At 43.0% G+C, this 26,617-nt stretch overlaps 2 protein-coding genes across 5 annotated transcripts in view; one reads left to right on the top strand and one right to left on the bottom strand.

Annotated features, from left to right (window-relative positions):
* Positions 1-352: 352 nt before the first annotated feature.
* CABYR (calcium binding tyrosine phosphorylation regulated) lies at positions 353-6,580 on the bottom strand. Of its 3 annotated transcripts, none has more exons than XM_035316354.1 (4): positions 6,236-6,580; positions 2,903-3,184; positions 820-1,233; positions 353-419 (listed from the first exon to the last, which is right to left on the bottom strand). In XM_035316354.1, exons 1-3 carry the CDS (start codon positions 6,528-6,530, stop codon positions 842-844), a joined length of 969 nt encoding a protein of 322 aa, XP_035172245.1. In that variant the 5' UTR covers positions 6,531-6,580; the 3' UTR covers positions 353-419; positions 820-841. The 3 variants fall into 3 exon arrangements, with proteins under 3 accessions (XP_035172245.1, XP_035172246.1, XP_035172244.1); XM_035316355.1 differs by lacking the exon at positions 353-419 and having other exon boundaries at positions 725-1,233; positions 6,236-6,289; positions 6,377-6,580; XM_035316353.1 differs by lacking the exon at positions 353-419 and having other exon boundaries at positions 725-1,233.
* Positions 6,581-24,156: 17,576 nt separating this feature from the next.
* PTPN2 (protein tyrosine phosphatase non-receptor type 2) overlaps positions 24,157-26,617 on the top strand; it is a 31,528-nt gene continuing 29,067 nt past the window's right edge. For both annotated transcript variants that reach the window (XM_035316892.1, XM_035316891.1), the window contains exon 1: positions 24,157-24,355. In XM_035316892.1, coding sequence (XP_035172783.1) covers positions 24,170-24,355 — 186 coding nt within the window. In that variant the 5' untranslated portion in view covers positions 24,157-24,169. The remainder of the gene's footprint in view (positions 24,356-26,617) is intronic.

Here is a 26,617-nt window from a genome sequence, read left to right as displayed (position 1 = left end):
TTTGCATAGATAAGAGGAAATGCCTTCTCTGGGCAGTCTTTCATCTGAGTATAACCTCAGCAGTACAGGCTTCAACTATATATATATATATATATTTTTTCTTACACTGCACACTTTACTAACTTAAGCTCTATATAATTTCTGTGTTGTTTCTGAGCTTATGCATACACTGTTAGCACAATGAAGGAGCTGGAGCACTCAGCAACACAACAGCTGCAGCCACCGTCTCTGGCCATTGCAATACTGCATGTTCACGTTGCCTGCTGAAAGTTTACATTGGGTATGTTGTGCTAGGCTAGAAAAGCATAAAATACACAGGATGCAGTTCTAATTGCTGGTATTTTCTTAAGGTAGTTATTAATAAGTTGTTCCATTCCTTACAAAGGTGTCCTGAAGGCCAGCCAGCATCGCTTCTCAACCTGTTTAAAAAAACAGCATTAACTCAGTACAAAGTTTGGCCTGAGAACTACAACTTAATTATGTTACCTAAATGAACTCTAAAGTGAAATACTATTTTGCAACACTGTAGTGCTACACTTGCAGTCTGATATTTTTTTTAAAAAAAGTTTGAGCTATATGCAAATGTATGTAAATATTGGATTAAATCTTGGTTACTTTAGGCTAAAACCAGAGCAAGAGCAGTAGTACTAATTGCAAAGTAACAAGCTGGGCTGGGCACTGCGTCTGTTACCCATGACAAGTAGTTTAGTCACTGGCCTTAAGCCAAATTATATTTAAAGATGTGTTGAATTATACTTGTCAGTAGCAAAAGCCAAACCCCAGCATCTCCCCTGTAACCCTCTGCAAGGATGTTTATACCTGCATGCGTGTCGCCAGCTGGTCAGCCTTGCTTGGCAGACATCACATTATCCAGGGGGATGGCAACCGAGATAAAATCTGGCACACCTGGCCTGTCTGCTTCCTCATCAGCTGGCCTGGCTACAGGGACAGGGACTACTGTGAGTCTCCTGGCACCTGCCCCTTGTCGTGCAAAGACAGCATGGCTAGGAAGAGACTGCCAGTCCCACCCCGTCTGAATGGTAGAGCCCACTAAAATGAAAGGTGGAGTGTCTCCCTTCTTGTTTTCTTCTCGCATCGCGTAAATTGGAGCAGACACTTGTGGCAGCTGGCCAGGGGATGGTGGTTTTTGACCTTGCCTCAAGTCAGTTAGGCAATAGAGGGTCCACACATTAGAATATGGTGGTGGCTGTCCGGCTTCCCTTGATGCCATGGCTACAAAGATAAAAACGTAAGAGGGCTGGTGTCAGGAGCAGTGAATTCCAGTCACAGTCTAGGTCCTTATGTTTAAGACAAATATACCTATGCTGCATAAAAGCAAGCATGGTGGAGAAGAGAGCTGGGATAGAAGATGCAGTTTGAAACACGGCTGACAGACACCGGCAGCCTAGGAAAGTGGAAGTGTTCATGGTCGGAGGCTCTTCTGAGTGAGCATTTGAGATCTCAGCCATCTGACCAGTGCTTCTGAAACTGAGGCTTGCCAAACTCTGCCGAAACCATTAAGAGCCAATATTGTTAATTTACAGATCTGCTCAAGTTCAGCTCTCCTCTACACCATGCTTTGCTGAGACCTCACAACTGTACTTCCCCTAGTGCTCGGACAGATTCTGCAGAACCTGGGAGACCTGGGGCAGGGAAGCTCCACCCTGGAGGGTTTTTCCAGCTGGGCAAGGGATGAGCCAGGCACTTATCACCACAGGAAAAGATGGTGATGAGGGCTTCACCAAGAAACAGAGCACCAGCTCTCTTCATGGTTGTAGAACTGATGACCAGTGCTCAGCCCACCCAGCACAGCTGCAGAAACTCTCCAGATCCACCAAGACAGCACAGGCAACCACCACCATTTGCTTTTAAATGGAAAACTTCATACATCAATGCTGGAATGTGAGATTTTGTTTAAGAAGAGGAGCTCTTACCAGTCACATCTTCAGCCACAGGGCACATCTTATGACTCTCCTACCTGCTTCAGAATGTATGGCTTTTTTTGAGCAAGACCATTTGGGATCAAGGGCTGCCTTCCCATCTGCATTTATCCACAGGAATGCAGCAGTCCTGCCCAGAGCTAGCCACACTTCTTGGAACAGATTGCAGAGATCTCACGTGTGCTGTGGTTAAGCAGTGCTGGTACAGTAGCTTCTCAAAAGTCACTGCCACTCCGCTGCACTGGTGTAGGTGGTTTTCCATTTAATGACCACTGATGAAGTTAGTAGGGCTGGACGCTGGACCAGAAAGATGACACAAGGACCTTTCTTACCTGACATGACAAAAACTTGCTCAGCTGACTCCATGTGTGCTGCGGATTCCGTTCTTTCAGGCTGGCACACCGCAGCAGCAGCAGCAGGTGGACCTAAGGTCTTAGCACAGGAGACCTGGCCTGCATTTAATGGCTGCTCAATCTTTAACAGATAAGCTGTTTGTTCTATAAAGGGAATGATTATTTTCTCTGGGAACTGCTCTATGAAAGGTGGAACCTCTGCATCCACCATCGGCTTATCACAGCCCTCAGTGGTGGAGATCGCCTCAGCTGCGCTCCCGGAAGGTGCAGCCTGCAACTGCCCTTGGGAAGAAAGTGATGGTGGTGGTGGTGGAGGGAATGGTAATGGTTCTTCCTGCAAAAGGACTGAGGAAACTTGTTTTACATCATTTGTTGAGACATCAGCCTGGCTGTCTGAGGGCCCTGGTTCTCCAGCCACGGAGGAGCAATGCTGCACCCCTGGTTGTGACCTAACATCCTCGACTGAAGCCCCAGCCACTAAGGCAGCAGCAGCATCTTCTTCAGCATCGTCTGCTAGTGCAAACGAGTTCTCTGAGACTTGAGAGTCTTCATCAAGAGTCTGCACGCTGGTTGCCACATCCCTCACAGAATAAGCAGAATCACTGTTACCTAGCACGTGGGCGGCGAGCTGTTCGGGATCAGCAGGCACATAAGCAAGTTCAGGGCCCTCAGGGGATGAAGCTCCGTCAGGTCCAGGGGAGGGTTTGTTTTCTGCAATAGAACTGACAGCTGATGGGCACTGAATTACTTTGGAGCTGTACTTGATAGCAAGGTCTTCAAGAAGCTGATCTTCCTCTGTATCAGTAGACACTTCCTTTTTCTGGGGCTCATTAGAAAGTGAAGTGTGTCTGTGGCACAATGCCTTCCTTACTAGTTCCTCAGTCGGATTTTCTGCAAAGTAAAAAGCACATAATGGCAATAGATGAGCAAATGTTTCAATTTAAACAGAGTGACTTCAGTGTAGACCCAATTAGATGTTCTACTGCATAATTATGAGGCTTCCTAGGCTGCAGGGATGCGTAATTTAAGGGGGGGAGGGGGCAGCAGGTGTTGCTTGGCTATCAGTAAGGGGAAGGAAAATTGAGAAGGCAGTAGCACAACTTCAAAAGCAAGGAATCCTTAACTGTATTCCTGGTCCTACAGCAATAGCTATGTTCTCAAACACTGTCCACAAACACCACTAAAGAAAAAAAATATATTTTTTTATGTTAAGCACATCAGATAAGCTAGCTAGAAGACTACGGTTCACCTTTGCAGTGCCTGAGAACACTTTGGACCCACACAAATTATTTTAGATGCACAGTCAGTGACATTTTAATTTCCTGAAGAATCTTGATTGCTTGACTTAACACACACCGAAATGAAGAAGAGGGTAAACCTTTAGATATTTTAGAGTGAAAAACAGCTAAGCGATTAACCATCAAGGGAGGAACATGTGCGAGTACTCATGGGATCAGAAAAGTGTTCCACCACCTGGTCCATAAAGCCTTCAACACTGATTAAGAACAAGAGCAAGAGCTGTTGGCTGTCATGTGTAGTGAGCATTAGCCAATGTGTAAGACCGGTACAGTTGTGGATGTAGCACAGAGCAGAAAAGACAGTGAATCTTGGACTCATCATCACAGCCCAGCATCGAACTGTTGTCTGAAGTCATGACTGGATGAGATCAGAAATGAAACAACTCGAAGGATGACAGAAATCCTCTCTTAAAACATTATTCTGCTGTCCCCAAGCCAACACAGCCCCTCTGTCAGTATCAGGCAGTGCTACAGAAAAGAAAGGCTCCCCTGCAGCTACAGAAGCTAGCTAGCTATCTGCTAGCGCACACACAGACCCCAAACTATGCTCACAACATAGAGGGAAACTCCAGAGGAAACCTTGCTTGAGCTTGCTACAGAATTCCTCTGATCATCCTTTGTATTACACCAGGGGCATTAGCTGACCACGTGGTAGGGAGCAGATAGAGGAAGAGAGGGACTAAGCGCAAGGCTGGCTTGTATTCACAGAATGGCTTGGGGTGGAAGGCACCTCAGGGATTGCCTTGTTCCAGCCCCCTGCCACGGGCAGGGACACCTCCCACCTGACCAGGTTGCCCAAAGCCCCATCCAGCCTGGCCTTGAGCACCTCCAGGGACGGGGCATCCACAGCTTCTCTGGGCAGCCTGTGGCAGGGTCTCACCACCCTCTGGGTGAAAAGTACTCGAGTGTGGTGATTACACTGGGGATCAGTCTGCAGTCACATAAGCGAATCACTGACATGTATTCGGACAAAGTTTTTGCATGTGACAATATGCAATAACAGCTGTTATCATTAATGCAACATTTGCAAATACACTAAAATTCAGCTTTCATTGATATTTTAAGTCACGCTGCAATCTCCACCAGACATTTTTACAAGAAGAAAACTACCTCTGAAGTCAGTGGTTCTAACTTCTGTTTTAGAGGAGATCCTAAGCTAGGAACAAGTTAATAACACTTTCTGTTCATAGCTGGGATATCTCATCACTGCTGTAGCTTCCTCAGTGCATAACTCTCAATCTATAGACCAAGACTGTCTCCAGTGCTGGCTAGTTGCAGGGTTACTCAGAAGCTAGCTAAGGTGGACTCTGAGTAATGGGGATAACGAACTGTATCTCCTGATCCCTGATAATACAGTTAGGGAAACTAATGCCATTTTAGAAGGCAAATAGCCATTACATGCAAGCAAGTTGGTCATGCATCAGCCCAACCCTTTTCCCCCTCATCCCTGGCCTTGAAGGTCCCAGGTACCAGGCAGACATCTTCCCTCCTCACCCATCTTCAAGGTCCTGGACACTGGGCCAACTTTTCCCTCCCTGCTAGCATCTTGAAGGTCCCAGGCACCTGGAGAACCAGGATGTGACTGTTCTGTCACCAAACAGAAACAAAACAGCACACAGAGCACTGCCTAGGAAAATCACACAGCTGCAAGTCCTATGTAGGGCTTGGACCAGAACTACTGATGGACAGCAAAACCAACGAACCCCCCAGTGGTCAGGGATGCTCCCACTGCTGAGTGTTTCCTCTGAGGACTGAGCGAATGACTTGTACCCCTTTACAGGTATTGTGAGCCTAGATTATGGCTGTTGCATTGCATACCAAGTATTAAAGTTTGACCCAGTCTGCAGAAGCTCCAGGTGCTCAGAACGAGCATGAAGTAACCATAAGCCATGCTACTTTTAAAAATCCTGTGTTATGGTGTTTCCGATTGTAAAAATCCAGTGCTAGGCTAACTACAACGTTCTGTGAAACAAAGCTTTAATCACAGCTACAAGTTAAAAGCTTTCTCATTCTGCCCAGGATCCCTAAAGAACCTGTCTGTCCCATAGCCCCAGGTGATGGATTATTTGAACACTGCTGGTATTTTTTGGTAAGTAGACAATGGAGACACAATCCAGCAGGACGGATGCCAACAGGCTGCAGGCTAGAAAACGCACCCATCGCTGCTCCCACACAACCCTCCAGGTGGCACCATCTATTCCAGCCCTCACAGCCAAACCCAGGGAGCAGCTGAGAACTCCCAGCACTTCCCAAAGGAATCAGTAACATGCAGAATTAAATTGTGCTTTTATATATATATATAAAAAAAACAATTTGCAAAGAATAGGTACAACTTGTAAAGTTTCTATCTGCTTAGCATGTGATAAATCCTACTTCAATATCCTAACATGCCCCAGAGTACCCTAGCTGTCTATGCTCCAGCAGAAAGCAGAGCATCCCAGGGGACTTGCTCTTCCCACACTAAATGGAAGCAAGTGCTTTCTGAAGATGTCCCCCTCTTCAATAGCACAGAGCCTAAGTGCCTCTTTCCCAGGGCTGCATATAGAGGGGATGTAGCCCATGGTAAGTGAAAACTACTTGCGTCTGTTTATGTTGGAACATGGTCTCAAAATATTTCAAAAAGAATAAGCAAGGATCACCTTACCGTACTTGAAATCAAATTTTTTCACCACTTCCTCTAAGTCCAAATTTAGATTGTCTGAAATAGAAGAACAAATTAAACTGGACAAATTAAACTGCACCCAAATAGCTCGTCCTCTCCAGGTAAGGATTGGTAGGAACAAACCTCTATGAAAGGCAATGAAGTCTTGGAAATAGAGAGCTACAAACTCTGCAGTGTCTACCGGTTTGTGTTTTATGGCCGCTGCGGTCACACCCTCAAGTAAGGTGTGGAGGCTGTCTGGAACAGATAGCTCAGTCATTGAAAGGTTCATCTTCATCCCTTGGAAGGTGCCTTACAGCTTCTCATCTGCAACAAGGAGATGAGAAGTTGAGCGTCTGCTACTCCATCCCAGTATGAGGTGTCCAGCATGATTGCAGCGCCTCATCTCGTGCCACACCACCAGCACCCTCTCTCCAGTGCTTCCCAAACGCTCCTTAAATGTAATGGGAGCAGTTACCATGTGCAGCGTCCAAATTCACCCCCGCACTGTGGGGCCTTTTGGGCAGCAGGATCTGACCCTACAGTGAGGAAACCATCGTGGTCATTTAAAACTGTGCCACGCACACCCCCTTAGGGCAGACCAAACCCAAACGCCCCCGTGACAAGACACAGGAGCCATCTACATCTCAACCTGGGACATTCGTAGTACATGACCTGCTCCCTGATCCCCCAGTCCCAGTACTTGCTTGCTAAAGGGCACCCTCTCGCTGCAGCCTCCCTGCAGAGGCCGGGGCAGCCCGGGCGGAGCCTCCCCAGGGCCGTGACATCACAGTTCTTCTGCACCACCAGCAGATGCAGTGGATCCCCACACCAGTCAGTTCCGACCCTCTTCCATCGAGGACAAGGAATCATCGCCCACCTACCTGCTGCCAGGCATTTGCAACTCTGCAACAACCTGCAGGGGCTTCCAGAGGCACAGACGATCTAAGGTTCAGGTGTCCTTGCTGCTGACATGTGTAGGTGATCTACGATGGCTTCCTCTAGTAAGTAACATTATATTTGTAAGAGTTTACTGAAAATTAACAGAACGTTGTACCACTTTCAAGTTCTTTCACTAGAAACTATGTTAATAGTAAACACCACAAAATGCTTCTTCCATGGAAGAATCCATAGGATACAATTTCTCACTAAAGAAAAATCCCACATACAATACCTCATCACTTCTGGAGAGTGACAATTGTGAAATGTGTTAATTTGATTAGTGTCAGTATGGAACAATGCTAGGGCCCCATGATGAAATATAAGCTCCTATTTAAGAAAAACAGAGTGATTAGTGTACATAGTTCTTGTATCATGCAAAGGAAGGGTCCAGCCATTTGTGTAAAAAGAAGGTTTGAAGGGCGAACATTGAGACTCCAGTCTGGGAGATAAGAGGACCAAGGAGTTTTTAGGAAACTGCAGACTTTTGCATGGGACGCTGTGCAAGCCTCTGATATCCGGCAAAGAGATCCACCAAATAAGGAGAAAGGGGGAGTTGAAGGACAAAGCCTGGGAGGAAGACTACGAGCTTCAGCACAAGAGACCCCCAGAAAGACCACCAGAGACTGATACGCATGAGTCTGGAGAGGGTTCAGATTCCAAAAACTAATTATAATAACCCTGCCTTTTCTAGGAATAGTGATGAATATGTATTAGTCTAGGAGCATAAAAACCAACCACCTGATGTAATAGGTGTGTGTCTTGGTGGAGCAGAGACTCCTGGGACACCCAGTGCTGTTTGCTTACCTCTATTCACTTAATAAATTACAAACTTTAATTAGAATCCTATTTGGGACTCAATTATTTATTTCACAATGCAGGTCATGATGTTAAAAAAAAAATAAAATCGAAAAGTTAAATATCAATATGCTAAGACATACGAAATCAGGAAGAATAGCTTCTGTATAATAGGATGATATAGAATAGGACATACTTTGAGAATGCATGTGAGGACTGGAAAAGGTATTACTTATGGAGTCAGAATAATCTGAAGTCTAGATTTCAGTATGGAGAGCATATGGAAGCAATGGGACTTCATAAACACACTAAACGTACCTGTGTGCAGAATGTCATGTGAACATCTCAGTGAATACAGATAAAAAACACCTTGTATATATCCTTCTTTGGAAAACATTCAGAATTCTAGGCCTGTGAAACTGCCCAGCAAATCTTTGAAGATGTTTAGATACAGATCTCATAAAACAGAAAAAATTCAGATAAATAATATTAGAAAATAACAGTCACGGAGCAGAAGCATAAGTGTCCTTAAATAAGGAAAAAGCTTCAGCCACTAACAACGTCTGTCTGAAACTTAAGAAGATCACAACACAGGAGCTCATAGGAAAAAAAAAAAAATAAATCTCTGGGAACTAATTCACTGCACTGGAACTTGAATGCTAGTTTTGGAAGCCACCTAGACTAAATCCATGACGAGAACTGTACCAGCTGCTCTACTAAAACACATTGCCCTTTTGCCCAAAACTGAAGAGCCTGTCAGCCTAAGAGCAGTCTGCGTAACTGAAGGCAATGACCTTGTCCTACCATCTTCTCCCTATCTGCATCAGCTGCCAGACAAGGTTAAAATCTGACATGAGACAGAGACTAGTTACCAGGCAGAAGTTCAGTGAGTCAAGGTCCCACATAAACCTTATTTCTGAGGAGAAAAAAAAAAAAAGCAACTATACAAGAAATAGTTCAATCCTTAACTCTTCAGTAAAGACAGTTTAAATGAGATAAGTGGACCAAAATGTAAGTTTACAAAAACAAACAACCCCAAAAAACAATCTCTTTGTGTTAAACGGGTAGAACAGCACTTGCATTTTTTGTGCACACCACCTTTCTACTTCTTTCGCCTTGCTAAAACCACAGCGTGGCACAGGCCGTGTACGCACTCCCTTGTCTTCCTTACACAGAAGGACACTTACCCCGATACCTCAGGCACTGGTTTGTACAGGTGGAGAGAATTTACCTTCCTCTCAGGAAGTGGACCTCTTGCAAGAGTTTCTCCACAGCCATGACACAGGTCTGTAGGGAAGAATAGAGACTTTCTTCATACTGCCAGGGTTGCTTAGCCAATTCATCCACTGTGGGTTCCTCATGGTCTTCCCAGTGAAGGTCCCCCCTGCTCTAGATGCCTGCCCACATCCTCCCACTCTCCCTGCCACTCCTAGCAGACAAGCTGAAGGAAGTACTCTAACTCCTCAACATTAAACAACTGTAGAACCCAGGAACACTTACCTGCCAGCTTCTCAACTTGAGTCGCTTCCAAACTACTTCACAGAGAAGTCGTACCACCAGGCTTCTACTGTACCGAGAAGGCCCCACCAATGCAGCTAGCTCATAGAGTCACTCCAGCTATTTCACAGAGACGGTAGAAAACATGAAGAAAAAGCAGCCCCCTGGGGAACGCTGAGTCCATTTCACCACGGTAGAAAAGCACCCCAGGCACCTCAACCCTCAAACTCCCCTGGAGAGGCAATCCCCCACAAGTCCTCATGCTGCCTATATAGCAAAGGCCAAATGATCCAAACCTGGCACATTTCACTTAACAAGGGTGGAGCCAAGAGACCTTTGGAAGGCCACAGACGTTTTGACATCCAAGACATTATGAAATTGAAATAATGTTAATACTATATGTTGTTCAAATATTTTACTTCTTCACTTAAGTCAAATGTAAAACTTCGTTGTTATGTTGCCTATTTTTATTCTTGTGAATAAGAAGTACAAATTCTTTTTTATCTTAAAACAAGATGAAATGAAGAGTGAATTCAAGATTACTGCCTAACAAGACATTCCCCTTTGAATGGTTCAGCAAATCCAGGAAGCAAGGCACTGCATGCTGTAGTAAGTGCCGTAGCTCCCTACTGTGTTTCTTGGGTATCCAGAGGGTGGAGGCAGTGCTGCACAAAATCACGATACAAAGTGCAGAGCAGTGGTAGGTACCCACCACAGCAATGGACAGGAGGGCAGAAGCACCCCTTGTTACTGGTGGCAGACAGAACATTTTGTGCCATGTAGCAAGGTAATTGGAAGCCTGCCAGAACTTATAGAAACCCCTGAAAATTTGCAGTTTCCAGTTATGGAGCCACGAGTTTGACCATTAGCTAACCTCTGTGTACTTCCTCATACAGCTAGAGCCAAACAGTAAAGCAAAACATTCCCTTCGTGGTGATGGTAAGTATGAGGCAGAAAAGACAGTGGGATTTTAACTTTATTATATGTTAGATCACGTACAGAGGAAGAGCATACTGAATAGAGACAGTCTTGATACATATTTTTTTTTAAATTTGGGTTCACTATTATCTACAGATTAATTAATTTAAAGTAAACCACATCATAGGAGAAGAAATAAAAATATCTGTGGTAAGGTTAATTTTTCACTTTTGACACATTAGACTTTATTCATACTGTATAAATCTGTATCATTTAATTAACTTCTGCTGGAAGGTCAGTGTAACTGTATTAACATTGGTAGAGATATTCAAGATGAATAGTAACTGTCACTGCCTTGGTTTTAAGGAAAATGCAGTTAATACTTTCCTTTTTTCCCTACTGACTGCTTTCTTCTGCTTATACAGGAAGATTTTAAAAGATACAAAGGCCTGCCAAGAAGAAAGTAAATCATGAACTATATGCATTAAGGATGCTAATACAGGAATACATAAATTCATATTCATCCAGCTCGAGGAAGCCCATCTTTCATGGCTACCTTAATCACCTGCTTTGGTCCTAACCGCACTAAGAGCTGATCAGTTATGGACAATCATGGGTTATCATGCCAACAGCGAACAGCATATGGCATAGTGAAATGTTCCATTTCTGATAACCATTTAAAAATATTATTGTTGACAGAGAGGATCTGCCTGTCCCTGTGACATTCATGGCCTTTTCGGCATCATGTTTTCCTTAACTTGAAAATTTAATTCCCAATAATTCATAATAGTCCATAGGGGGTAAAATAATTAATATCTATTAAGTCTTTTTAAATTAACAGATTGAAACACTCTGGAAATACAAGTATTTTGTATTTGATATAATAATAATTGTATTATTGAGCAATTAGATTCCGTGAAATATTCCAGTAAACCCAGTCATTAAGTAGGTTGACTAGCTTTGAGAATCTGAAGTGTAATGATTAGAATTTCCAAATGTTAGGCACACTGCCAGCAAGTGGTCTTGTATGTGTAAAATACTATGTCATATCAACTAGAAATCTAGAGATGCATGTTTCAGAAGAAAGCACCCATAATGGCAGCATGTGAAAGATGTGAGGATATTTTCCTGTTAAGGAAAAAGAATACCAGAAATTATTGCTATGAAGGGTAAGTCAGATTAAGAGGATCACTTACCAGGCGTGACTGGCAGATCATAGAAAGAAATTAGTAGCAAAATTAGATTTCATGGGCAGAAATGAGGGTAGATAAAGTTCCCAAGTCTTCATGTGAATAAAGTGAGAGTAAAACTCCTTCGTGTGCTTAAGGAAAGTGGAAGAACAAATCTTCCTTTATATGACATGCTGCTTTGTTGCTTCTGCAATCGCAGTTTGAGTTAAATCTTGTTTTGTTATTTTGCTAGGAAATCAATTGGATGTCCCAATCTGAAATTAAAACTTAATGTTTACTTTAAGAAAAATTCTTGCATAGACGCAAGAAAAAAATAAACTTAAACTCAAAAAAAATTACATTTTACCACATAATGAAAGGAATATTACAGGAAGACAAAGTAACCAAAATAGTATTTCATTAGGCTAAGAAATGTCATTTGAGCAAAACAGTTACACAGTTATGATCAAGTATAGCTTTGGCAGAAAAAAAAAAAAAAAAAAAAGAGCTCGGGGGAACCCAAAGTGATCTGATCTAAGTGATCTAAGTGGCTTATGGATGGAAAACTATTCTCAGTCATATGAACATGCGAAGAAATGTAAGAGAAAATTGGAATAACATACAGACAAGCAATATAACTGACAGCTGGGAAGGGAGCAGGAAGGGCTTCATAACAGAGGAAAATGGGGGTTGATCTCTGACCATATAAATACATCTGAGCTATCTTTAAACCAGTGAGCTCAGGACGGGAAATAGAAACAGAACCTGTAGGAGTGAAAATGTAAAATAGCTGGCCCTGAGAGTTTTCACACTGAGGACAGAAAAGTCTAAACTTAGCAGCAATGACTTTCCCCTGTTTTCGTATATATGGAAAGAAACAGCAGAAGTAGAATCTCTCACCAAGTTGAAGGTTAAACCATCCTTGCAGACTACACATGATGTAATATTCCTTCTGCATTGAATATTCCTTCTGATGTAATATTTTCTTCTGCAGTCTGCTCACGGGGAAAGAGCACTGCTGCTGAGGGAAGGAGGAAATCTTATGGTCTTTCCTCTTCTGTTTCTTGCCTGTGGGATGGAGACACAGTGTAGATCACAGTCCTCTGGCTCTGAGGAGGTAGGCACAGCCTGTGGGGCCATGCAAAGCAGGGCTGGGCCAGGTTACACAGGGTAGTTTTTCTCACAGTGTACTGTGTGATACCAGATATATATCATGACTCCAGCAGACCCTAATGTGACTTCATTTCATTTACCCAAGGCATCACATCTTCTTCATTATGTTATTTTTTTCCTTTCTCTGCAGCTTTCTTTTCTCACATTTAAACAGTGAGTATTCAACTTAATATGATATGTGTATTACACTGAAAAAAGTTAAATGGTTGATTCCTGGAGCTGACACTAGGCTTCTCCACGTGTAGGAAAAATTGAATTTTACAGCAGTTGTTATAAGGGTCTGCATAAGAAGGAGCGTGGGGCTTGTGGACAGCGGAGGCACATGAAGAACTGTATGAGTAAGAGAGAAGAGGGACATACAGGGAGATTCATTGTGGAGACAGGCTGAGAAGACTCGGTGGTGTTTTGGCTGACTAAGAGGAGAATTAAGAGGCCCTCTTTACTCTTCACTGGCTGCCAACCCTCCAGTCTCTAGACTGAGCTTCTCCTTGCCCACACTGCTTACCACTTCAGCAGCAAACTGGGCATTTTTTACATCTCCTCCACTGTTGCCAGGGATCTGCTGCTCCTGTAAAGGGAAGGGGCAGAGATAGGACTGAGTCAGGTGGGTCAGGTTTGCTACTGCTGGTACATACTCACTCCGAGTGAGTATAAAACAATGCAAATACAGCATAACATATAAAAATAAAAGTATAAATCAGTCAGGCTGAGAGAGTTTGCTGGCAGGAGCTAGAAGTCCAGTGCTCACATATTGTAACAGCTCAAATGCGTGGTCTTCCTCTCCACAGGAGAAAAGGCCTCAGCAGTGGAAAGAGTGAAGCCTGGCTGCTTTTCATTGAGACTGCTTTGCCATCCTGGACATCCACATCTGTAGGCAACCTGCCTGTGTTGCCTGTACCTGCAGCTGGCCTGGCTGTTCTCTATTCAATTAAAATAAATATTCCGAAGTTAAAATGGAAATGTCAGCATTGGCTATCAGTAGAAATAAATGCTTTTAATAATCTTATTATTTTTTTTCTCCTTTTGGAAAGAGAATAATAAATGCTTATATCAGGATATACTATCTGACCTTTTGTCTGGTAAAAATCTGAACTTCTAGCGCAGCAGAAATTGTACATGACAGTTTGAAAGGTTTCTGGCAACAGGACTGATGTCTTCGTTGCAGTTTAGCTATGGAGATAACTTGCTCATTACTTGTCACATGATTGGTACTTTTGGTGTCAGGAAGCGTAACAAACACGCTTCATTAAAATTCTATTTATCTGTAATAGGGTAAAGAGCTTTTGAAAGTAACATCTGAAAATAAAAAATAAAATAAAATAATAAAAAAAAAACTATTCCTCAATCCCAACAGGATCACCCATCTAAATATATACATCTATATGTATATATACATATTATATACATATATTTGGACAGGCATACAAGGTCATTAATAGATTTCTACGTCCACAAGGGCAGCAGTTTAACAAATGCAGGATTCATTCAAACAGCCTTTACATTTGACTTTTAACAAAAGAATAATCCTTGAGGCCATTTTCATGTGTCTAAAAGTAAGTGCTTACACAATCACGATCAGAAGACCAAATTAGATTTTGTGTTCCAGGGCTAACAGGAATCCCAGCCAGGGCAAGTGCCTGTGCTTATGGACATTAGACTTGGGGAAATATTATTGAAAGGGTAATGTGAAAGGGCATAGCCAGGGTTCTCAAACTGTCAGGAGATGCTTTCATTTCTTCTTATGTAGAATAGACCCTGCCTCTCCGAGATTTCCAGTTTCCACATGGTGTATAGGTAGAGTATGGAATGGTTTTAGAATCACCTATTTATCAGTATCATATGTTTCGTACAGCTTTTAGAACATTGTGAGATGACTGCAGGCATAACTAGATGGAGTTTATTTAACTGGGGGACAGTCTGGGGACACAGTTCCCATAATACATATGAGCACATGTTAGCTAGACAGTGACAGAATCATTTTCTAGTGAGACCACCATTAGGCGAAGGTAAACAGATCTGTTGAGGAATGTTTCAGACTCCAGCAGAGAGAACATCGAAAGGCCTAGAGGTCTGCTAAACACTCTTCTTCCCTCTGACATTTCAGAAAGCAAAGAGGATGATGAAGCAAAGAAGTTTTTTACCCAAGCTGCAGAATTAGGTTAGATAGGCTGTTAGAAACGGCCTGCACAGGCTCTTTTTTAAAATGTGCTCATCATGTGGCTTTCACTGAAAAAAAAGTTTAGAACTTATTCTGGCAATAATAATTGTTCATTGTTTCCAAAGCACTTGAAATATCTGGATTAAGAGCATGCAATGAAAACCCAGACAGGATTCCAGGGGAACCATACTTTAACTGCTAGAAGACACATAATGGCAAAAGCTAATTTTCCATTCACTGGAAATTTTTAAAACGTTTTTTTTTCATGCACTTAAGGCTTCAATTCCCACCACCCCCTCAGTCAAATTCTCAGTAACAACTATGCTGCTTTACAGTCAGCTACAAAAATGTGTTCCCTTTGACAAGAAACTGTATGGTGATTTTATACTCATCTCTGACCTCTTCATTCATCATGTCTCAACACAGAGTTGCTGTTAGATCAGAATCATAACGAGGAGAGATTTGCAACAGGAATTGCTATGAGGACAGGTTATCTAAGGGACCAATCATTAAATGCAGCAATGAATTTATATAATTTTAAATTGCTGCACAAAGTTTATGGTCATAATTCTTGTTTACATATTTCCAATTAAAATATTTCTCAACTTCACTCTTGCAAGACAAAAATGAGGTCTGCACATTGTTAAGTCTATTTTCTACAGACTTGTACTAATTAGCATGGTTAGCTGGCCTTACAGGAATAAGGGATGTTTGTGCTATGACAGGCATTTAAATTGAAAGCTTTAGACACATGGCAAAACGAACAGAGTCCAAAGCCAAGAGAGCATCCACCATATGATCACACTGAAAAGAGCCCTTGAGTATTTTAAGATACATTTGCATCATGACTTAAAAATAATGGCACTTTGAACATTCCCACACAGCTCTATTGTGGAAGCTTAATAGCAACTGCTGAGCAGCAAATATTCTTTTCAGCAAAGCTGAGATCAGTGATGCTAATTACCAGCAACTGCTTCCTGCCCAGGGTAACTCATATTCCAGGTTATGGAGAAAACGGCGTATGCCTAGCAGATAGAGCCGACAAAATATATGCAACATTTCACAAAAAATATCTGTTTTAGAACAAGCTGAGATGCAATTCTTTCAGATTTGTGCCTCTTTCATGACTGGCTGATATACTGTACCCAAGTACTATGTGTAACTTTTGAGCCTAAGAAACAACAAGGGACATCTCAAATACACAGAGAATTCACAGCGCATTGCAGTGCTCTCTTGGAGGGCTGCAGGCAGAGATGGTTATATACACAAATATTATTCAGAGTATAAGCACACACATGAAATGCTGAATAGAAGTGTTTTGTGCATGTAATTTACCTATCCACTACCTCTTGAATTACACAGAGTAGTCGAACATTAAAATATTATTTCCATTTTCCCACAACAATGCTATATTCTGATGTCAAAAGAGTTAAACTTCAATGAGTTAATCGTGCAGTTAAGGGCAAGCTAGTGTATCTGCCCTATTTTTTACAGAAATATTTAAAAAATATTGGGAAAAATATAATATAGCATTTGGTGATTTAATTTCTATCACATCTGGTAATGCTTGGAAGTTTTAAATGTATACATACATGTAATTTGTGTTACAAAACAATTTGATAAAATGATGCCTGTATAAGTTTCCAATTAGAGTAATCAGGGGTTATAATTTGCAGCATCAATTTCAGTAATTATTGAACCTATTAATGACTCACTCCTCTGTGTGGACAGAGCACTCCCAGATACTTCCTCTCACAGCAAAGTGAGAGAAGGGAAGGTTTTACCTTTTATATGCCCTGAGAGGCATATATATTTATGTTTTGTCAACACAACAGTTGCATTATTTCACTGCAACCTCCTTCCCAAGGTGTTCAGAATTTATCCCACTTGCTGTGACAGGATTGTGTAAATTCTACATTCATGTTGCACACTGTTATTCACATCTGACAGCAGTTTTAGCAGTAACAACTAATGCAGTTGCCTCCCTCACCTCTCTGCCTCATCCTACTTTCCAAGGCTCCTGAAACTCTAGAAATGAAATGAGAATTATCCTTAGACTTTGTATGGGACCAAGAAATCCTAGCATCACTGGATCGGCAATGTTACCAAGAGGAAGCCCCTAGAACCAAGCTTGCATGTGTAGTAGTTTCACAAATAATGCATCTCATTTCTTTCACCATCGCTGCTGTCATATTTACTTCTTATATGGTACTCACAGGCCAAAATATACTCTAAATCTAGAAATGAGATTGTGCATTTTTAAGTTCTCATAACACTGTGTGTAAGGTATTACCAATGTGTTGAGAAGCAACGCAAAAATGGGAGTTTACTGATTATGATATGCAGCAGAAATGTTAATCTAACAACTTGTTGGGGCATGCAGATATGGGCCTACGGCAGTCATATATCCTAACCCTCTCCTCACAGAATCACTTTCAAGAATCTCATCACAAGGTTCAACAAAATATTCTTTATTAATCAGGAAAAACAAAAGGCAAAACTATGGTGGTCTTGCTTGGACACACACAAAAAAATAAATAAATCTTATCTTTTACTTGAGGTCCCACCTTTCTTGTTCAGTGCTTAGGAGGGGCTGGTAAAGAAGTGAACAACCATCTTGGGGAAAGAAGACCAATTTCAAGTGGAATGAGCTTCCAAAATGAACATAATATAAATATAAAATTATAATAATACTTGCATTTTGTCTTTTCATAGTACTGTTCCATTACTGCAATCTGTGTTGAATAAATGCATTATTTTACACTTAAATCTTGAGAGGAATCTGACTCTGGTGATCTAACACACAGTCAAGACATTTCTCGTATAAAAGGGCGAAAAAATAAACAAGATGTTAGACCAGAACACATTAACAAACATTTTTCTTTGTGACAAGTTACTTCCAGTGCATGTAGATGGTCCGGCACTAAAGGAGCTGCAGTGTTCTGTTTGAGAAATGGTAGCATGGGTTTATGAAAAAGGACGTCTTTTGTTAACTGGTGATATCTCTTCACGTGCGGAGGGACAGTGGGAAAAAAGATCTGAAATTCAAAAGAAGCCAAGATTTCGTACACCCGTTTTGATACTGAACAGATGCCGCACGAGGTGCTTTTCTCCCCAGGTTATTAATTCCAGTAAGTGCAGCGCCATGACTAGAACTGCTGGGACTGTTCTCCGGCTACAATAAGGCGTTACAGGCCTCGATGGCATTCCAAATGGAAAACTTGTGTTATGAACTCTTCTTTCAGTACATTATACTCAGCTTTTATTTTCGTTGAGAAAACAAATTGGTTTGGCAGTTACAGCAATTTACATGCCATAAAGAGATGAATTACGGGTTTTAAATGCCTGGACCAAAGAAAATATAGGATATATTCAGAGACTGCAATATACTTGTTACCCAAACCAGATTTTTTTAAGACTTCATAATTTGGTAATTCAAAGCCATTGTTATAAGACACAAACACATTATCTAAATAAGGAGGAAAGATAAATTTTACATGCACTACTGATTTGTTTTCATTAGGATATCAGACTGCCTCACTAATTAACAATTTCATCACAGTTCTTTGCCACCTACGGGCAAAATCCATTTTCCTCCTTACTTCCTGATTTACTTTGAGAGCAAAAAGAGAGGTACGTCAGTTATTACAATCCTGCCTTGTGAAGTAAATATAGCTACGCAAATTCTTGTCTAGTGTTGCATGGTCCTTACGAGACCCCGTGTCTTTACGCACTGACAGGCACGAACACCTTGCTCTATACAGCATACCAAACGACATCTCAGCAGGCAAAAACTCTCTGCACATTCATGGAAGCCTGCCATCGAAACGGTGACTCAGAGAACGTGGCTCCTACAGGGCTGCTGATTATCTCAATAGGACGAGCTTATACGGGAAACTGTATGAAATCAGATGTATTAAAGCCTACTTAAGAACAGACAAAGATATCACAGTCTTGCATAGATCTACCTCTGCTAGCATGGGAAAGGCAGAATTAATTATTGTAATATATGTTGAAGGCTCACTACCACACGGTGGATTTACGTTTCTATGAAATTGATAACAACAAGATTTTAAAAATAATTATTAGGCAGCAGTAAAAGAAATCCCTTTCCTGTTACTGGTACTTCAGGTTGTCTAATGCAGTAACATAAATTACAAAATGGATTACAATCCTAAATTACATTGCCAAAATGACTTTTATGACTTTATTTCCAACTATTGGGGAAAAAAAAGGCAAACACAATTTGCAAACTTTTACACCCACAAAATCAGGCATAATTGCTATGTTCAGATGCTGGGAAACCCAAAGAAACACTGGAACATAAAACTAAGAACACAAACTTATAACAGAAGCATTTACCGATACTCCTCATTACAAACTTCTGCCAAAACATCATTTTCTTACCAGACTTGTCCTAGCAAATAACAGTGGTATGAGTTGTGCATTGCAACCTTTTCAGCTATAATTCAGAGAATGCCCTTAATTGTGTAATTTGGGAGATAAGCTCAAATATGAATGAAAATATCAGATATGGAAGTCACTATAATGCAGAATCTGTGCAGTAGACAAATTAGGAGATCGTGATAACATCATTACAAAATTATGAGAGAATGTCACTTCAAGACTCAGTGGCAAGGCAACATAATGCTTTTTCCAGAACTGCAATTTAAACACCTCTTTAACCTTTACACAGTAATGGAAAGTGATGCTTTGGAGCAACAACTCTGAGGTTAGAAGGGGTTTTAAAATGGAAGAGACCTGTGCAATCTGTGGGGGAAATCCTTTTAAACTCTGATAAACTAGTGGTCTTCAAGCAATTTCAAGTCTGTGAACTTTTATTGTGTAACCTTTATGTCAGTTTTAGGCAGTATCTATAGATGACTATTCAGTTTCTTCTCAAAAATCCCAAGGTTTAAGCTTAAATGCAGTTTAAAGAGGCTTTGGTTAACAGCACCAAAGATCAGGTACAACTTTTCAGATGTTAATTTAATGACCTTCTAACCAGTAATGTGGAATGACATCAAGCCACCCTGGACACTTGCTGCCTTAGACTTCCTCACTTGCACACTATGTTTTCAATAAATATCATTGTAGCTGGGGTGTGAAAAGAAAAGAGCAACAGAAGATCAACTAGAATATACAAACCAGCTCCAGCAAGCAAGATCCCCTCTGCAAACAAGACAAATAACAACTTCAAGTCACCTTTCTCTTGGCAACTGACTCTTCTCCTCTCCCAGTGGCCGTACGCCACAGCCCATGCATTGACTTGCAGACATTAGGTTTTATGTCTGACTGCACACCCCAGCTTAGATTGCTGGAAGGGCTGCTTCACAGAGCCACAGCAGAGGCTGAAGTGTTTCTCCCCATCGAACAGCCTGGCTGGCTACCTTTTCAGCTAGCGAGTGCCTCTTCACTCATGACAGCACTTCTGCCCATTGCAATTTCATTTGCACACTTCACAATTATTTCAGCTTTACCCCAGGAGCCCTGGAGTCCATAGGAGTCCAGACTGGCATAAACCTCTGGACTATAAAACACGCTTCTCAAATAGACCTCAGTCTTGTTTTTCATCCTTGGCCATGAATTTATTCTACACAGAACTCCAAACTATAATGTTAGGGCAATCACTTAGTCTACGCAAAGCTGTATTGGTAAAGGTAAAGCTGTAAAGGTATTATATACCTTTTAAAGCATGGTGACAGTTTCCATAATTCCATCAGTTTCACTATGTAGCCATCTCTTAGCAGACACTGGACACTAGAATCCCACTGATATGGACCTGGGACTGATCTGATAGACTTCCAAAGATGAATGCAAACCTGTAGGGTCCCTTTGTTTCTGCTGCTATTGCTGCTACAAGGATTTTCATTTTGCTACATACATTTTAAAGGTATTTTTTTCTTGTGTTGCATCCCAAAATACTACAGGCCACAGGTAGGAAGTCAGTAGTATAGCTGAAGAAAGGTATTTGCGTGAGCAAATGTTTTCAGTAAGGGGAGTTTTAATATTCTTTTAAACATGGAATACAATCCCCAAAAGTCTGAAATAGTAAAGTTCCACTGTACCTGCACAGAATAAATGAAACCCATTTCATCCTGACCATTGGATTGTTCTGTTCAGCTTCTGCTATTCTCTAGCAGATCCCAAAATAGTGTCCAGCCCTTCTGGGTTTCCAGTCCCATCCCCTTCTTAGGCAGAGGGAGCATCCTCTTCTTCTTCAGGCAATGGGCTATAAGACTTAAACCAGGAATGATATATTCTCATGCTCTTACACTACATAGCAAGCTTAAACACACTGCAGCTTTATTCCTTAGCAGCTAACATTGAATCACAGAATCACAGAATAGTTTAGGTTGGAAGAGACCTACAAGATCACCGAGTCCAACCATGCCTATTGACATGGAGTACATCTGTGAATAAAATCACATCAGGGAAGAATTTGTTCTTCATCTACTAATATCCAAAATAGTTCTCAGAAAAGCAGCATAAAACAGATCATTTCCAGTAAGTGATACTTAGGTAACTTCCAGTGAATGATCCAAAAAATGGATGTGTGAAGGAACAAGCGCTCAGTCCATTCCAGAGTGGTACTAAACTTAATTGTTGTACCAAGGTCACTGGACAAATATTTTGAGTTAACTTGGTTGGTCTTTTCCATTCAGATGAGCAAGAGCATCAAAAACAATTCTGAGATCAAAACTGCTGCGGATACCAACTGCCTTGGGGTGATGATCACAGCAAGGGGCTTCTCAATTTATCAGACATTTTAATAAGAATACATTATAATAATTACTTGCTTGTGTTTATACTAAGGCAGAAAACTCTAATACACCACACATTCCAGCAACTCCATTATTTTGTGTATGTCTCATGCTAACTCAAGGGTTTAAGAGTTTATATAGCAGTTTGTCTGCTAGCACAGAACTGGAGTATGCTATTGGCAACAGAGTAAATAAAGTTTTCTAATGAGTGGACATGGGTTACACCATATATCCAGTTTTCCTCCACAGACCATTATAACTGTAGTCCTGGGCCTACCCTGGGCTCAGTTCTCACAAAAAACAGAACTGGTACAACATTTTCAGGTTTGTTGTAAAAAAATAACCATCAAAGCACAAACTATAGCAATTTCTCCAAAAGTTCCTTCCTGGTCTGCCAGTTACTGTTCCTCTATGCCAGATACATATGACAATTAATAAACATTTCATTTATTTTTACATAAGCTGCCTCTAGGCATTGATCCGCCAATTGCCAATGACTGCTTTCCCAATATGAACTGCATAGGACTGGGTGACCTGCCTGGTGGATGAGGGAAAGGCTGTTGACATTGTCTACCTCGACTTCAGCAAGGCCTTTGACACAGTCTCCCACAGCTTCTTATCCAGGAGAAGCTGGCAGCCCATAGCTTGGACAGGTACACTCTTTGCTGGGTTACAAACTGGCTGGATGGCCAGGCCTAAGAGAGTGGTGGTGAATGGAGTGAAATCCAGCTGGCGACCGGTCACCAGTGGTGTTCCCCAGGGGTCAGTGCTGGGGCCCATGCTCTTTAATATCTTATTGGTGATTTGGATGAGGGAATTGAGTGCACCCTCAGTAGGTTTGTAGATGACACCAAGTTGGGGGGAAGTGTCACTCTGCTGGAGGGTAGGAAGACCCTGCAGAGGGACCTGGACAGGATGGGTGGATGGGAAGAGGCCAGTGGGCTGAGGTTCAACATGGCCAAGTGCTGGGTCCTGCACTTTGGCCACAACAACCCCATGCAGTGCTACAGGCTTGGGGCAGAGTGGCTGGAAAGCTGTGCAGAGGAAAAGGATCTGGGGGTGCTGATTGATGCTCTCCTGAACCTGAGCCAGCAGTGTGCACAGGTGGGCAAGAAGGCCAACGGCATCCTGGCTTGTATCAGGAATGGTGCAGCCAGCAGGACCAGGGAGGTGATCGTTCCCCTGTACTCTGCTCTGGTGAGGCCTCATCTCGAGTGCTATGTTCAGCTTTGGGCCCCTCACTACAAGAAGGACACTGAGGCCTTGGAGCATGTCCAGAGAAGGCGCTACGAAGCTGGTGAAGGGCCTGGAGCACAAGTCCTGTGTGGAGCAGCTGAGGGAACTGGGGTTGTTTCATGTGGAGAAGCGGAGGCTCAGGGGAGACCTTATTGCTCTCTACAACTACCTGAAAGGAAGGTATGGGGAGCTGGGGGTCACCATCTTCTCGCAGATAAGTAGTGATAGGACTAGAGGGAATGGCCTCAAGTTGCACCAGGGGAGGTTTAGGTTGGTAATTAGAAGACATTTCTTCTCAGAAAGAGCAGTCAGATGTTGGAATGGGTTGCCCAGGGAGGTGGTGGAGTCACCAGCCCTGGGGGTGTTTAAGGAAAGGTTGGTTTATAGGATTCTACATCTCCAAATATCACAAGACAAATACAAGCTTCTAATATGCGTTATAGCTGCTGATTAGAAGAGCAGAATACAGATTAATGTGTTTATGTGTCAAAACTACATTTCTCCTGCACCCTTCTCAAAATACACCAATGTCTCAACGGCTGTCTCAGCCGATACAGGGTGCTCCTTAAATGATAGACCTGAATGTCGGCTCAGTCAAGCAGGACATCTTCTCATACTCCCCAGGCAGCGACCTCTGAGTTTCCTCTGGCCTTTGTGCTACAACAAAGAGGAAGTATCACGTTGTTGGGCAACACTGCTCGCTGTTCTTTGGACAGCCAGCGACTGGGCTTCCTTCAGGGGTGATCTGTGTCAGAAGGCTTTGTGTGTGTCACGACGTGGACTGGAGGTAGCCATAGTGAGGGGCAGAAAATGGACACTGTGGTTTGAAAGCAAATACCACACATACAGATCAGTCAGGAAGTTCGCGTCCAGAAAAAAGGCTAAGATCAGCGAGGGAGTTTTGTTTTCATTTCTTTATTAAAATTTATTACTTGGGGGATGGTTTCTATCTACCGACGTATTTTCTTACACCGTGTGCAAGATCACACCTCCGTGAGAAGAAGACCACCTGCCCACAAACGCCCGCAGCGCCCTCCCCTCAGGGTCCCGCACGGCCCGAGCCGCCATTAACGGCTGGCAGCGGGTCCTGTGGGGCGGGGCTAAGCACGGAGGGGCGGGGCTAAGCGCCGGGGGGCGGGGCCAAACGGGCTGGGTGGGCAGAAGGGGTGGCCACCCGCCCCGTGACGTCACCCCAGGTGCTTCCCGCCCCTTCGGGCGGGAGGGCGTGGCCTCGTGGGCGGCGCATGCGCGCTGCGCCGGCGGCGGCGGTCCCGGCTGCGAGCCTATGTGCGCGGGCAGCGGCGGCGGCGGGGCGGAGCGCGCCGGCCGCTCCCCGGGGGTGGGCAGCTCGGCGGCCGCCGGGCGAGCTGGCGCTCCGGCCGCTACCACCGCCATCAGCGCCATGTCCGCCGCTATCGAGAGGGAGTTCCAGGAGATCGATGCCACGAACGACTGGCAGGCGCGCTACTTGGTGAGCGGGGCGGCGCGGGGCGCGGCCCTGAGCCGGTAACGCGGTGGGATTAAAGGGAGGACGGGGACGGGCAGAGGGCCGGCAGCGCGCTGCCTGCAGGCGGCCCGGCCTCGCCGGTGGAGCGCGCAGGCGTTGTGCCGCCGCCGCGCATGCGAGCCGCTGGCGGGAGGGGGGCGCCGGCTGCTCATGCGCATGCGTGGCCGCCGAGGTCCGTTGCTGGGGGGGAGGGGGCAGTACCGTGTGGTGATCCTCGGAGGGGGAGCAGCGGGCGTCTCGTCACGGGTGAGGGGGGGGAGCTCCTTACAGCGAGAAGAGAAGCGATTTAAAAAACAAATCACAGAATCATCTAGGTTGGAAGAGATCTCCAAAATCGTCTAGTCCAACCTCTGACCTAACACTAACAAGTCCTCCACTAAAACATATCACTGAGCTGTGCATCTAAACGTCTTTTAAAGACCTCCAGGGATGGTGACTCAACCACTTCCCAGGGCAGCCCATTCCAATGCCTAACAACCCTTTTGGTAAAGAAGTTCTTCCTAATACCCAACCTAAACCTCCCCTGGTGCAACTTTAGCCCATTCCCCCTCGTCCTGTCCTTCAGCTCCATGAATTTGCCCAGACTTGTGCTAAAAACTCTGCAAAGCCTGGAGTATTTCTGCTCACTCCTGGAGTTCCTGCCCAGTCTGATTAGTGACTGAATAAATAACACCATTTTTATTTTTCCTATGCGTGTTTTTCTTGTGTAACACTGCACCTGGCATCTGGCTGGTTTCTCTCGCTTGTGACAGCTGGATTGTGTGTGGGGAAACTGATTTCAGAACTAGTTGCTAAGCTTCCACAGTTTTACTTCTCTTTAGCATGCCCCATTGCTGTAGTAATGTTTCTAACAGTTTTAAAGTTTCTCGAACAAATTATAGGTCCGTTTCTGGGCATGGAGGATGGCAATTCTTTTTAAAACAAAATATGTTGTGTCCTGTTACGGAATAATTAAAAAAAAAAAAAAAAAAAAAAAGTATTTTGGGAGAATTTGGTTGTGAATGGCTGCCTCTTATTCAGTGTGTGTAGCCATTCCCAAAGCCTGTAAGCCATGTAAACTAGAGAATACAAGCTCTGTTGTGCTGTATCAAAATAAAAAATTGATCTTTGTAATAGATGAAGTGATTTTTATACGGATACGTGGAGCGTTGATGCTCAACAGTTGCTGCCCCACATTGTGGTTGAGGTTCTTCACAGATTGTTATTGCGCATAAGTCATGTCATACAGCAGGCGCTAGAAAATGGAGCTTTATGTATGTTAGATTTCCACCAGAAAGAAGTCATTTCCACAACAAAGAAGTCCCCTATCGTTGTGTTTGTTATCTGAAAGAATCTCGACTACTTAGGAACTTTGAGAAGCTCCTGTTTGTGGTAGCTGAAGCATAGAGAAGACTGAAGAATGTTTAGCTGTCTTTGGCATATAACAATCGCATACAGCAACATCATCTAAAAACAAAAAAAAAAAATCAAGATATCATTAATTTTATGTAGTGTCTGCTGAGATGGCATCATAAAGACATAGTTCATTGGAGGCTGCTTGCCAATAGCACTTCATCTGTGCTTTCATAGCTGTAAATCTGTACCCTAGTTCGAAGTTGTGGAAGAGATACTGTCATGAGGCAAAAAACCACTCAACATTGAGAATACGTGAGAAGTATTACTCCTTGAAACAGTGTGTAAATGAGTCTGTTTGAAGGTCTTCCAAATGCTGATTATCAAAAGGTTTGCATTAATGCCTGGGAGGAAGCAGGCTGTGATTTCACGTTGATTCAAGTTGGTATTTGTGAGCCTAGAACTGTATTTTCATACTGGATCATGTCTAATTGCAGCTATTTGGGATGAACTGTCAAATGGCCTATAATAATTATGTGGCTATTAATGATTTTATGGCTGCAGTTAACTAGCTCAGTTACCTTTGTAACTGAACTTTGTTTACTCTGCCAGTTGGTGTAAAGGAGCTATACTGCTGTTAGCACCATCTGACTAGTATTTCTGTGGGAGATAACATGCAAATCGAAGGTAAACCCTGGGCATAATCCCTGCTGTTTTCCCCTTTGTTCCTGCTGTATCAGTTGCTTACCAAATTATGCGTGTGCAAGTCTGTCATGTTAGCCAAGTGCAGAAAGATCTAAGTGGCAACAGCATGGCCAAGAATGACGCGTGTTTTCTGAGGGAAAGTAGTATTAGCTGTAATAAAGGTTCATTTTAAAATGTTAATATCTGTAT

This window comes from Oxyura jamaicensis, chromosome 2, assembly GCF_011077185.1.
Source record: "Oxyura jamaicensis isolate SHBP4307 breed ruddy duck chromosome 2, BPBGC_Ojam_1.0, whole genome shotgun sequence".
Taxonomy (NCBI): domain Eukaryota; kingdom Metazoa; phylum Chordata; class Aves; order Anseriformes; family Anatidae; genus Oxyura; species Oxyura jamaicensis.
Note: the sequence above shows the minus strand (reverse complement) of the source record. Positions and strands in the feature narration are given on the sequence as shown.

What these genes read in the sequence shown, in the direction of transcription:
- CABYR (XM_035316354.1), bottom strand. Translation starts at nt 6,530, where the DNA reads ATGAAGATGAACCTTTCAATGACTGAGCTATCTGTTCCAGACAGCCTC. An exon ending in AAAATTTGATTTCAAGTACG is followed by an intron (nt 3,185 to 6,235) that starts GTAAGGTGATCC and finishes TTTACTTTGCAG; the next exon opens with AAAATCCGACTGAGGAACTA. An exon ending in GCTCGCCGCCCACGTGCTAG is followed by an intron (nt 1,234 to 2,902) that starts GTAACAGTGATT and finishes TTATCTTTGTAG; the next exon opens with CCATGGCATCAAGGGAAGCC.